General features: G+C 39.2%; 1 protein-coding gene across 1 annotated transcript; it reads right to left on the bottom strand.

Annotated features, from left to right (window-relative positions):
- Positions 1-846: 846 nt before the first annotated feature.
- On the bottom strand, positions 847-13,262 carry SRD5A1 (steroid 5 alpha-reductase 1). The gene is made up of 5 exons (XM_021546853.3): positions 12,895-13,262; positions 10,773-10,939; positions 6,814-6,915; positions 4,996-5,146; positions 847-2,853 (listed from the first exon to the last, which is right to left on the bottom strand). Exons 1-5 carry the CDS (start codon positions 13,218-13,220, stop codon positions 2,787-2,789), a joined length of 813 nt encoding a protein of 270 aa, XP_021402528.1. The 5' UTR covers positions 13,221-13,262; the 3' UTR covers positions 847-2,786.
- Between the last annotated feature and the right edge of the window lie 128 nt (positions 13,263-13,390).

The raw sequence follows: 13,390 nt of genomic DNA, 5'->3' as shown, positions 1-13,390 counted from the left end.
TCTTCCCAAACTCTACCTCCTCCCCCAGGGAGGCACAGGGAGACAGGGAATGGGGGCTATGGTCAGTTCATCACCTGTGGTTTCTCCTGCTCTTCAAGGAGAGGAGGCCTTCACCTGCTCCAATATGAGGTCCCTCCCATGGGAGCCAGTTCTCCATGAACTTCTCCAATCTGAGTCCATTCTGTGGGCAACAGCTCTCCATGAACTGCTCCAACATGGATTGCTCTTCCACAGGGGGCAGCAGTTCAGGTACAGCCTGCTCCAGCATGGGTTCTCCACAGGGTCACAAGTCCCACCATTAAACCTGCCCTAGCATGGGCTCCTCTCTCCAAACATGCCTGTCACAACCCTGCTCAAGCACAGGCTTCCCATGGGTTCACAGCCTCATCTCAGGCAGCCACCTGCTCTAGCATGAGGATCCTCCACAGGCTGCAGGTGGATCTCTGCATCCCCATGGCCCTCCATGGGCTGCAGGGGCACAGCTCCAGCAGGACAATCTCAGCTCCAACACCTGAAGTGCCTCCTCCCACTCCTTCACTTGGTGTCTGCATAGATGTTGCTCTGCCCAAGAACGTTTTTTTTCTCTTTCTTAAATGTGTTACTACAAAGACATTACTGTCCTTCATGATGGGCTCAGCCTTAGTCAGGAGCAGGTTGGCTCTGGGTCAACCAGGCTCTGCCAGACATGAGAGAAGCTTCTAGCATCTTCTAACAGAAGCCAGCCCTGTAGCCCCCATCACCAAAATCTGGCCACACAAATCCAATAAAGATATTAATTCACCACAAACTAAGTAAGTGTTTAAACTATCGCTATTGGACATGAAATGAGTACACAGAAGCTTGGTAAGTTTAAAAGAAAAAGACCCAGTTTTATTCAAACATCTGGTATTTATAGAATTCTAAAGGTGACCATGGATTGGAGGATGGAATTACCACCTCTCCAACCACACTAGTCCGAAGATTAACCAATTATTTCTCTCTACCTACAGAGAAATATGTAAGCTATTCTATTTATACATTAAATTGTGTGGGAACTCTGACTCCCAAATATGTAAACATTAAGAAGGTTAAAGAAGTTTTATGAGAACTTTAAAACTTTCAAAAGAACTATAAAAGAAAACATTTTTAAAAATCAGGGCAACACTTAAACACTTTGGGTAGACAGTGGTTTTTGAATCCTATATTTTTTTCCACTAAAAGAGATTTGATAGATGGATGATTTGGACAAGAAGATTAAAAAAATGCTGCAGAGATGACAGGATTTAGAAATATCCTAAGACTCTAAAATTATCTTCAGAATATGCTTTAAGTGATCCAATTGAACTTTCATTGTCAAATAACTCCATTTTAGCATTGAGGAGTAAATCAAACTCTTCACCATCCTCTTTCTCCAGCAAGCTCATGACTGCTCATCAAAACAAATATTACTGCGATACCCTACTGGAAAACTTAGCATCTGTCAAAATTACATTACTAATTTGTTTTTAAGAATATAACCCAACACAGAAATGCAAACAGAGCAGATGACACTTGGCAAAGGTTTGATTTCCATTTATTTTCAAATTATATTATATTAGCAGCAGAGTTTTGTGGAAACTTTTTTTCTTAGTGTTCATTTATTTGTTTTATAATTGTTATAATTATTAGAATTTGGTTGTTCACTTGGTGGTCTTTTGATTTTGGTTTTTTTTTTTTTTCATTTTCTCTTGAGTTGTTTTGGTTTTGGTTTTTTTTTGTTGTTGTTGTGTGTCAGCAATTCTAAAAGATTATTATTTATAATCATTCAAAAGACATAGATAACTTGAAAATCTCTATGCTTGGTATCCCATCATGTTCTTGAAACCATTCTGGAGTCCTTCATGAGCAAAAGGTTGGGATGTGAGAATATAGACACAAAGCTCCAGAATTTTAGAATATAAAATCACTTAGAATATTAGCAACAGAAGAAAGAAGATACTTGATTTTTTTAAAACAGCATAGTAAGAATTCTTTTTTTCAATCTCAAGTTTTTTTATAAATTAAGTTAGAAAACATTACACAATTGTTAACAATGCTAGACTGGCCTAAGTATCCTAAGTAGACTTCCAAAACCAGTTTAGAGTGAGAAGGCACATATTGCATATTGAGATAGCTATCAATTTTAAGAGGTAGATGACAATGTTAATCTATTAACAGTACAGCTTTTATGTAAATATCATTAAATATTGTCTATAGAGTGTTCCTATATTTGTAAGGGTGCAAAGAGAAAGACAAACAGTCTCTCATCTAAAAGCAACTGTATTCATCTAATCCCTTGGTCTACATCACCAGCTCTTCTGGAGACGCAGGTGGGGGAATTGAAAGAATTAGGAAGGCAAGGGAAAAAAAATAAAATCGACCCTATTTGTGTATGTAGGCAGAACACACCATCCAGACTGAAGTGAGGGTGGCTGAACTCACAACACAATTCTCAGGACAGCTTGGCTGCATTTGGAAACAGCAGAAGCCCTTACAGGCAGAAAAAGAAGCATCAGAAGTCATGCACAGTACTTCCCACAATGCCAATTCAGACTCATTGCCTAATGTATTTATGAAGGTGCTTCCCTGCTGGAAAAGCACTTCTGCTCCTATTCACCCTGTCCATCAGACTTCTGGGTTACCATTAAGAGGAAAAAGCAGTAAGTAATAGCAGCACTGATGGAAAGGCTTTGTCACAGTGATGATCCGAGTGTGTTGCTAACCTGCCAGCATCTGTAAAATGCTGGCTGTTACTAAAAGCATTCATCTCAAAGTGTTAAAAGCACAGCTCAGTACAAAAATGGGATGACAATTTTCCTGTCCTTTGGATAGTCTTCAAATTTCTCAAGGTACCATCTGAAAAACAAAGAAAAATCTGATGAGTATTGAGTCTTCAAAACATTGCTGAAGAAATGAAATAATTGCACAATGTGTTTAATTTAATCCATACACATTTTTGTCTACAAACAAACAAAAAAAGCCTCTATAACCTATTCTAGATAGAAAAATGGCATTTACTGCACCCACCCTAATAACAACTAATCACCAAATATAACTAGCTACCAGCAATGGGAAATCAAACCAACAGATGTGGTGAGATATGTCAGTAAAGGAATTAGCCATTCTTGCAAAATGTATGGTATTGCACATACTGAGAATTTACACATTTTAGAATTAGAGGGAGAAAAAAATCAAAAACATGTCATTGCATAATAAGCAAGGGATGCTTCACACACTGGAATGAGAGTCCCATTCTGCATAGAAACGTATTTGGCTGCAGTTAGAATTTGGGTAATCAAACTGAACATGACAAATATTGCACTTGCCGTATTGCTAACACTCCTCAAAGATCATCACTATTTTCAAATCCAGACAAAAAAATGCAGAGCACTATCAGATATTATTTGTGTTTTCACCTTCCATAACATGCTTCCATAACAAGCATGTTTACTCCCATTTTTGAATATTTATTGTTCTGCTTCTCTGAAATAAAAGAACTAAGTTCACCTGGGCTACTCAACGGTGCGGATATTAATAAAATCAATAGTTAATTGCAAAATCAAAACTGGAATAAACAGAACAAAACATGCAATGCACAATAACCTGCATCTAGGGAATAATTATTAACCTATTAATCCATTTCACTTATTTATTCTGAGTTTTTTAAATGAACAAACTACACTAACATGGTTCTTCACTTACATAGATTTGCTCTTTTCAGTTGCTTGGTGGTTTTGTCCTGTGCCCCTATTCCATTTTCATGCATTTTTCCTTTAGTGTAAAAAAAATTCCTTTAAAAACCATTAGTTTTCCATGATGTTCTGAACGAGGTCCATCAAGGCTTAAGATTGATGGAAACCAACCATGGAATTTGAGCCTGAAGAACGTAGTATACAAGGAGAGGCAGGAGAACCTGTCCTTGCTTCATCTGGCAAGGAGGAGACACTCAGAACTCAACTCAGGGATTAGCCCTGAGCCTTGTGGTTTGCCACACAGCAGTTGACTGGACACCACAACCTTCAAACGCTCCTCCCAACTCAAGATACTCTGCAACTCTGCTCACTAATAGCAGGTGACAAAACAGGAAGAGACTGTCATAGGCAATAGGTTTGGAAGGCTCAGGTTGGACAGTGGAAGAAACTCGTTCACTGGGAGGGTATTACAGACCCAGAACACCCTACAAACAATGGGCAGGAAAACCTCTATTTCTGGAGGTTTTTATGACTCCATAAGACATAGACATGGTTGCCCTCACAGATGGTCAGTATCTTTTTTCAACCAATTTCCTCCTAAATTCATGTTTATTTCCTCTTATGCCACTAAATTTCAACATGACAACCAAAGCAGGAAGCTGAAAATAACCAAAATAAAATTAACATGTTCAAATTCTTTTAAGCATGCTATTCCTTAATGAGAATCCTTTTAGGAAACAAGTCTCCCCAAACTATGGTCGTTCTTGTTAGCAGGAAAGCTACATCATAAATACAGTACATGAGCAGTCAGAATGTTTAGAGCAGAGACTTCATTAAATATCATCTATCAGATCTGTTTTCATAATGTCCATACAATTGATTATAGACAATATGATACAGACATGATTATAAAGTGTGCCTGTTAAAGGCAGCTTGGGTGATTTTCAAAAATTTATATCTTAGAGAAACAAGTTTGAGAACAGAAAGTATAGTATTTTATAAACTTGTAGATATTAATTTACAGATATTGATAAACTTGTCTATAATCTTTACAGATCCAGGATGTACTATCTTCATTTAAACATTATTTGACCACCTTGTTGTACTGTGTTTATGCTCTGCACTATTCTGCTGAAATTCTGCAGTACTTAATCTTCTCAGACTATTTGCTATAATTTTCTGCCCTACAGCAGCAGTCTCTTTCACAAGACTTGTTCTGCAACATCCCTGTAGGATGAGGCATAATTTGTGAAATGGAAATGTAGTGGGGCATAGACAACAGAATTGACAAGCCAGGAACACTTACTTGTGGTGCTGTCTTGCCCTTGAACCCAGGATGAAAAGAGTACACAATGCAAATGCAAGGCTTTCAATGGTACAGCAGGCAAGGGCAAACCCAAACCATTCCAGGATCTCTCCAAAAAAGTTGGCTCCACTGACATACTCAAACATTCCTCCTGAAAGCAGGACAGAGTTACTTCAAAATACCTTAGTCAAGATGTTCAATGTTACCTTTTCTGTGTACCAAGTAGGAGCTATATTACTAATATCTCTATTTGATCTTTAAAGGCAGTGGAGACAGCATTTTTCAGTTCAAGCTGTACTATGAAGGATCACTTCAGACCTCATTCTAAGACAGACCTTTTGTAGCTCCACTTTTCCTCTTTAAATAAAGAAGGAAAAGCAGATTTACTAGCATCAGAAGCAAGTACATGCCTTTTGAATAATTACATATTCTTTTATCGTACACTAAAACCTTTTAAAATATGTAGAAATAGAAGACATACTCCCCTTGAGTCCCAGAAAATACTCATAGGGTAAGTTAGCCTACAATTTTAAATTTCTTTAAGTACTTTAGAAAATAAGTTAATTATGAACAATACTATTATTATCAAGTTCCAAATTTATTCTCTAGCTTACAAAGTAATTGCACTTTTGTTCCCATTCCTCATCAGATGTGCTGTTTCAGCTTCTACACTCAGTGATAATTTGGCAGTCTGTTAAATCAATTGTATGGACAATTGTGCATAAACAATTGGTACTCAGCTGCTGGGAATTTCATAAATTAAGAATTTCACCCTAATTCCAAAGTTGGTGTACAAATGGATAACATCTCAGCATATGCTTTACCAGTGGGGCTAAACACACAGGTATTTGGCAAATGTAATAAAGGATGTATTTTGACCGTGCTCTAATTACACTACTTTTGTGAGAAAAGTGAAATTCTAGCACTTAAGCTGGATAAGCAACATCAAAAAGATTACCTTCTCCTGATCTTACAGCAAATAACATAGTTCCTTCAGAACCATTTTGTACACTGAACACAGTATAGTATGTTCATATTCATTTTTCACATGAGCACTTTAATTTACATCTATTAAAATTATAATTATTTTCTTCTTGGTGAAAAATAACAGTCTATCTTGTATATCTTAGTTCTTACAGTTTTATTTAAAAAATTACAACCAAGAAAAAGCAACAACTAAGAAAAAAAATGTAGTGAGATAACAGAATTCAGAGGTAGTATTATCTTTCTGCTCTCAGTGAGCGTAATGTACCCAGAAGAGTGCCCGTTTCCAAAAGTGATAATAAACCTTAACACTTCAATATAGGCTCCATAAGAAAGCCTTTCACATTCTTCATTTTCCCAAGAAGGCCAGAATTTACAATGGCAAATTAATTTAGATTTCTGTCCTCTTTTCCCTGTGTCTCCCTTTTCAAAATTCTTGCTGTTCTCCAATTACTTTAGGTACCTCCCTCTTATATCAGACGTGAGATGGGTCACATGCTGAGTACTTTCTTCATTCCCCTCCTGCTCCTACACCGAGTTAATAATTTAGATCTTTCTTCTCCACCCACCTGCTGATTCTCTGAAAAGTTGGGCAATGCTGTTAAAAAAAAAATTCAGATATAATTTTATGTGCTTGAATTTTGTGTCCACTGCCTCTGGTCCTGTCACTAGGCACCACTGAGGAGATCCTGGTTCTCTCTTCTTTGTAATATATAAACTTTGGTAAGATCTCCCTTGAGCCTTCTCCAGTCTCAACAGTCCAAGTTCTCTCCACCTCTTCTTATATGAGAGATAGTTCTTTTTTTGTATTAATTTCTGTACCATTTTACTTACCTCTTGGTATTTTGTAACCAGTTTCCCCTGGTTTTCTCAGATTTCTGAGAATATGATCAGAATGAATATTGATGGCCATGCCAATCAACCATCCTAAAAAACCTAAGGAGAAATATTAAAAATACTACATTTAGTGTACTGTGTTTGTTCAGAAAACAAACTACACTCAGATATCACATTAGACATATTGTCTCAAAGCAGAAGTAATGTCAGCAGCATTAACAGTTCTGGTGACATTCTGCACAGTCCCAGTCCCACACTGCACTCTTCAATCAGTAGGGATCACAGTATTAACAGCTTCCTAAATGGGAACTAGCACTGTAAAATTGAAGTTTATTCTTATGTTGCTAGACTTACATATACGTATGTATGTGCATATACGCAGATGTAATGTGTATGTTTCCCTAACTTTGACATAGAAAAGCAAATATGCTAAAATTTTACACACTGAAAGAAACAGCCATTTTTAATCTTCCCAGAGGGACACATCTTAGCCCCATTCTCCTTTTACTATTTTACTGATAGTATATCAAAATTTCCCCAACAGATTTCTGTGCAATAAAAGGAATACAACTGTGAAAGAATTAATGTACCATTTACTCGTCCCATTCAGCACGTAAATGCTTTAGCCGTTTATTATAGCCTTTCACAGAAACTGACATTGTTGTCACATTCTGCATCCTTATGTTGCCATGAGGGTAGGATAAATCAAAAGGAATTTAGGACTGAAATTATTTTTATCCCATGGCAACATGTTGCCTATGTTATCTTCTGTTGAAGGCAGCATTGCCTGCTGATAAGGAACATATAAGGTCTATGTTTTGAGGTTAACAAGTGCCTCATCTCAGATTCTGTGATTAGTTTTTCTAACAAGACACAATCTGGAGCATCCAGATACCTATCCATATTAGGAAAGACACTTGTAACCCACATCCCCTGCCCACAAGATTATAACCAGATTTGAACAACGAATAAATGCTCTTCAGGTTTGATGTGTGAAGAGAGCACAGGTGACACATGTTCTTAATTGCCTCATTGCTAGATAAAGTTTCATGCAACAGTTGAGGTGCTGATGTTCTGTAACCTGCACCTTGTGAGTTACAGGTGCTGTTCTGCTTTGCAGAGCTGCTACTAAAAAGTGTTTTGATGCACAAAAGAGTTAACCCTCTACATTCAAAAGTATTAGTTGAATAGGGACTTAAAGGAGTAAGAAAACACATGGCATGCTGCAAAGGGTTTGAAGAAACTAAAGCAAGTAAAGGAAGAAATTAGTTTTCAACTAAAAGTGCAGAGAGATTAGGAAAGGACACAAGGGTGAGGCACAGAGGTGTTGCTGTCCCTGTTTGTAGCAGTCACCACTTCAGGATACCACCAGCTCTCTTGGTAAATTCATATAAGCTCTTTATTGGCATGCAGGTGTAAGGTTTATGATGAAAGATTATGGTGTTGTTCTTGGTTTGCAAGCTCATGGTTCTGCATTTGAAGCAGAACATTCCTGTTTCCTCTGAAAACAAACAGTTCACTGCTCTGAACTAAACCAAAACACAGTCGAAGGAAACTATGAGGAAATCACATCAAAACTATATTCATGCTCCAAATCAATTGCTTCTGTAAATCTAAGTTTGTATTCCCCAAAACAGACAAATTATATAATAAGGTTCCACAGTCAGAGAACACATCACTTGTTCGAAACTTCTCACTACAATAGTTAATCAGCCTGACTTCTTTAAATTTCTGTCTTCACTGGAAATTTATCTCATTTCAGCTTCCAGATATTGAACCTTGGTTGGCTGCCCCTTGTAGACACTCTCACATATAACTTCATACAGCTTAAGAAATACCATATTAACTACCAGGAAATATGTTTTCTTGCTATTATTATTTTCTAATATTCTAGTAATTTTTCTTATAGGAATTTTAAACAGAAGTTTAAAGACACTGCCAGGTATTTTTTAAGTACTAGAACATAATAGTCCAGTTGTTCAGGGAGTACCCAGTGTACAATATTTCATTTTGGCAGTTGCTTTGACCAAAGCCATAAGCATAAATTGCAGTTATTTGGAGGTTCCCAGCTGGGATGAATACCAAAGTCAATTATAAATTGCTAAGATCCAATTATGTTGGTATACACTACAAAACGACAACAAAAAAAAAAAATCCAAAAGATATTCTAATTATAGGAGAAAAAAAAGGAAAAAAATAAAGTCTTCAGTTTAGCTGTTTAATGGGCATGCCAAATTTTATCTCAAGATTTGTTGGAATTACAATCTCAAAAAATCAGAAGTGGTCACACTATTAAAAGTGGTTGATATGTATACCAGGAATATTCACTTCCATATTTTTCAGGATAACTTCTTAAAGCATTATATTGACTACCAATAGTCACCAGAGCAACACTTCACTTCCAGTACCACTTAGTGGTACTAGAAATATATATAAGCATATACTTCAAACTGGTATTATTTGGGAAAAAAAAACAAAGAAACAAAACCACAAATACAAACCAAATTAATTCATGCATAGAAGTATTCATAAATGAAAGCAGATGAACCTAACTATTGTCATTTATACATTGGCATCTTTCAGAAATCCTTGAAACTTTAAAAAAACCAAAACCCACCCAAAAGAACCCAAAGAAACTTGAGCAACAAGTCTTATTAACTTGATTTTTTTTGATTTCTTGATTTGATTAAGAATGGACTGATTTATAGCATCTTATTCATCATTAATTCACAGCACTGTATTGAGATATCTTTCAACTAAGGTACTGAAAACAGAGCCTGCCTGGCTTCAGTCTTCAACAGTTTTGATCAAGAAATATATTAATCTTTTTTTTTTTCCTTTGCTGGATTCTGATTTAAGGAAAGTGGAAATTTTAAATGACCAAGAAAATTTCAAATATATTCTAGTGCCCTCTGAAGTCATTCCCCTGTACCTCAATTTTTCTATTTTTAGTGCACAAACAGAACTGCCTCCTAATCTTGGCAAGAGAACCTACTTATATTGAAATTTCTTCAATCTTATATTCATGACAGTATTCAGCACAGTTGTCCTCTATTGTCATCCAAAATAACACTGGACTAAAGCCAGAAAATATCTTTTTTTTGTTGTTGTTGTAAAAGGCTTGAGAAATAAAGGAGAACGACTAACTTGCTCTGGCTACAGAATTAGAAAAAGAAGGGTAGCAACTCAGATCAAGGATCTATACAGTCCAGTACTCTGTCTTTGACTGATGAGGCAAAATATTCTGGTTTATCTTCAGATGAAAATGATCTTTCTGTAAAGATTTAATTGGGAAATGATACTATCATTTTGACATTAGGCAAAAGTAGATGCCTAGGAAACAAAAAAAAATTGAGTAAACTCTGTCACTAAATACCTTAGTCCTTTAATCATATCCATTGCTTCAAGTATAAATGTAACCTCACTTCCCAATTGGGAGTGAATGATCAACCTTTCCACTCCTTCCTTGTGGGGCCAGTTTTGTCATTTGACAAAGCCACCCCCCAATTACAAGGGCGGCTGGATTGGTTCCTGTGTGTATATTCAGTGTAGATATCCTGACACCAAGGACTTCTAGCATTTACCACGGTATGTCAGTAGTTAGCAGCTATCTTTGCTAGATTTTTTACTCCACAAATTCGTTACTTTGGTTTAATCTACATGTTACACAGAAAAGTTTTGCTTCTTCTAAACTTGCATGCTGCTGCTTCCTTGTAGGGCTTCGAGCTTCTACAAGAAAGAAAAAATACGTGACCTGGATTTACTTGGCTATTAGAGAGTAAAGACAACAATCAGATCATCTAGCACTGCAGAAAGAAGTGCGAGTTCACAGGTTAAAAAGCCTTCAGCTATACCAATGAGAAAATGGAGATACCGAAAATCACAATAAAAAAATTACGAGCTGTGAAGACAGAGGAAAATTACACCTGATGTTCACATAACATGATTTAAGTCACCTGTAATGAAGCGTGAATCACCCAGCCAGCCTGGAGGGTAAGTTGCATAGGTGGTTAAGCTTCGGCCCTGCAAGTACCCGTTGAAAACACAGAACAGAAGTGCTAACACAAAAGTGAAAAATGGCGTTGGCTTTCCTTCACGGATCAGAAGAGGAAAGATGAGTGCCCTACAGAAAACAAAGAAAAGAAAATATATTGTATTAACCACCAAAAAAAGACAGTTTTGAAACCTAAACATTGTTCACACTACCCTACTTTACAAATTCTCAGCACCAGCCCTTGGTGTCTGTTTGAAAGGATAGCTGCACTTGCTTTAACATCTAAAACATTCTTTTTTTTCCCTAGTTGGAATCACAAGACCAGTCCTCTCTACCGTATGGCAGAAATTTTGAACTTTGCATCCAAAGCAATTACTTTGGTGACAGAAATAAAGACAACTGATATTAAGTACAGTCCATATTTGTTCCTAAATCCTCAGTTGTATCATTAAGCTTTCTGAGATGAAATGAGGACCCTTCCACTAAATTCCCCCAGCATTTCCACGGGGAAAGTTAATCCCCTTTAAATTAATTTAATTGACCTCAATTTCCTCCCTACCCTGTAAGCAAAACCATTAATTGCTTCACCTTGACAGCTTTGGTCTACTCTATGACACCTCTAAAGACATGACAATCCCACAACTGCCATCTCATTTGGGAAAGGAATCTTGATTGCTTTTCCTGGGGGGATTATGCAAGTAAACAAACTAGCTCCAAACAAGAAGAGCAGGTGAATAATCTTGTGCTCTTTCTTGTGGAACTAGCCAACTCCCAATTGTCTATTGATTTAATTATGATCTAGAATGATACAGAAGCAGGATCACTGAAACCTGAGCATTCTTCACATGTCTTCCACCTACCCAAGGACAACTGATTCAAAATAACCCTTCCAAAGGAAGTCCAATTCTAATCGCTTTCAAGAAAGTGGAACAAATTCATTACAGGATTATTTAAAGCATGCAATGCTACAACAAACGGAATTAGATAACAGAGAACATTCTTCCAGTTCACGTTCACCTACAGAAGAGTCCCTTGAGTTTGGCAATAGCAACAAGCAACTGGAAAAAAAGAAATTGCCTCACATTCCTAGCTATTCCCAGACATCAAGCATAAGTTAAGATCCCATGTAAAAGCTAATGTCTTTATACTTACGAATAGAAAAAGGGGGAGCAAAGACACAATTACAGGTTTTCAAAGGCAGCCTCCAGGCCAACCATATGTCATATACCTCCCTACCACAAGGTTGTTGGAATACTCTTAGTCAAAAGCAAGAGCTTTTCTCAATAAGCACCAGAAAATAACATATCCGTCACACAAGTGGCTTAAAATAAACCTGACAAATCTAACCCTCCTGTCTTGGAGGCAAATTTCCTTGTGGAGTATGACAAGTGGTTACTGTCCATGACTTGAAAGGAGCAGCAAGATCACACCTGGGCTCCAACTAAGCTCTTTCTCCCAAGTATTTTTACAAAATGCCTGAATACTATTGACTACCTGGCAACATAGGGCACTCAGCCTCAGCTTTGCCAATATTTTAATGAATTGTTGAATATGCTGAGCTGGAGGAAACACACAAGGTTCATCCAGTCCAACTCCTGCAACAAATGCTATGTTGAAAGACAATGTTGAACAATATAAGTAGAAAATAGCTATTGTTTAGCAACATCAAGATTATATCACTACACGGTGCTGAACTTTCCTTGCTGTAACACAGTGACCTTAATATAGCCTGGTCAATCCCTTGCTGAAGGGGGAGTCTCCACGAGGCGCAGCCGCGCAGGGATGGAGCGGCGCGCTGAGAGCCCCGAGCGCTCCGTCTGCACACCGGAGCTTCGCAGTGCGCCGGCACCGCATCGCCACAGCTCTTTACCAGATACCGTAACGACACAGGACATACCTTAGCGTAGCGAAGCAAAAGAGACGTCAGGAACTATTACATTAAGTAACAAACGCTAATTAACAGAACCTCAACCCCTTCGGTCGGGAAGCAGCAAGCAGGGATCTCTGTGGAGACTGATCCCTTCTCCTGCCTCCAGCACGGCAGGGAGCCCCGGCCATCCGCCCAGCCCCGCCCGACCCCGCACCTGTGCACGTAGTGCAGGAGGAAGCAGCCCAGCAGGACGCGGTTGGGCCGGGCGGCCGCGACCGCCCCGCCGCAGGCGGCGAGCCCGAGCGGGACCAGGAGCGAGGGCAGCTCCTGCAGCGCCCAGGCGGGGCGGGCGGGCAGCAGCCAGCCGAAGCGCCGCGAGGAGTACCGGCCGTAGGGCATGGGGATGAAGCACAGCAGCAGGGCGGAGCCGGCGCCCACCGCCATCAGCCCGTAGGAGAAGAGCTCCAGCAGCCGCCGCTCCTCGGGGCCCTCGAGCCGGCGCCACAGCGCGCACACGCCGCCATCGCCAGCAGCCCCCATCGCGCTCCGCCGCCCCGGTTCATCTGGCACCGCCAGCGGCCGCCGGGGCGTGACCCCCGCCGCCCCGCCCCCGCCCCGCCCCCGCCCGCCCGCTGTGGGTGGGGCCGGGCCGGGCCGGGCGCTCGGGAAGTTCCGCCGGGAAGCGGCGCCGGGAGAAGGCGGGTCTGCGC

Source organism: Lonchura striata, chromosome 1 (assembly GCF_046129695.1).
Source record: "Lonchura striata isolate bLonStr1 chromosome 1, bLonStr1.mat, whole genome shotgun sequence".
Lineage (NCBI taxonomy): Eukaryota > Metazoa > Chordata > Aves > Passeriformes > Estrildidae > Lonchura > Lonchura striata.
The sequence above is the reverse complement of the archived record's forward strand: the minus strand, read 5'-3'. Positions and strand labels throughout refer to the sequence as shown.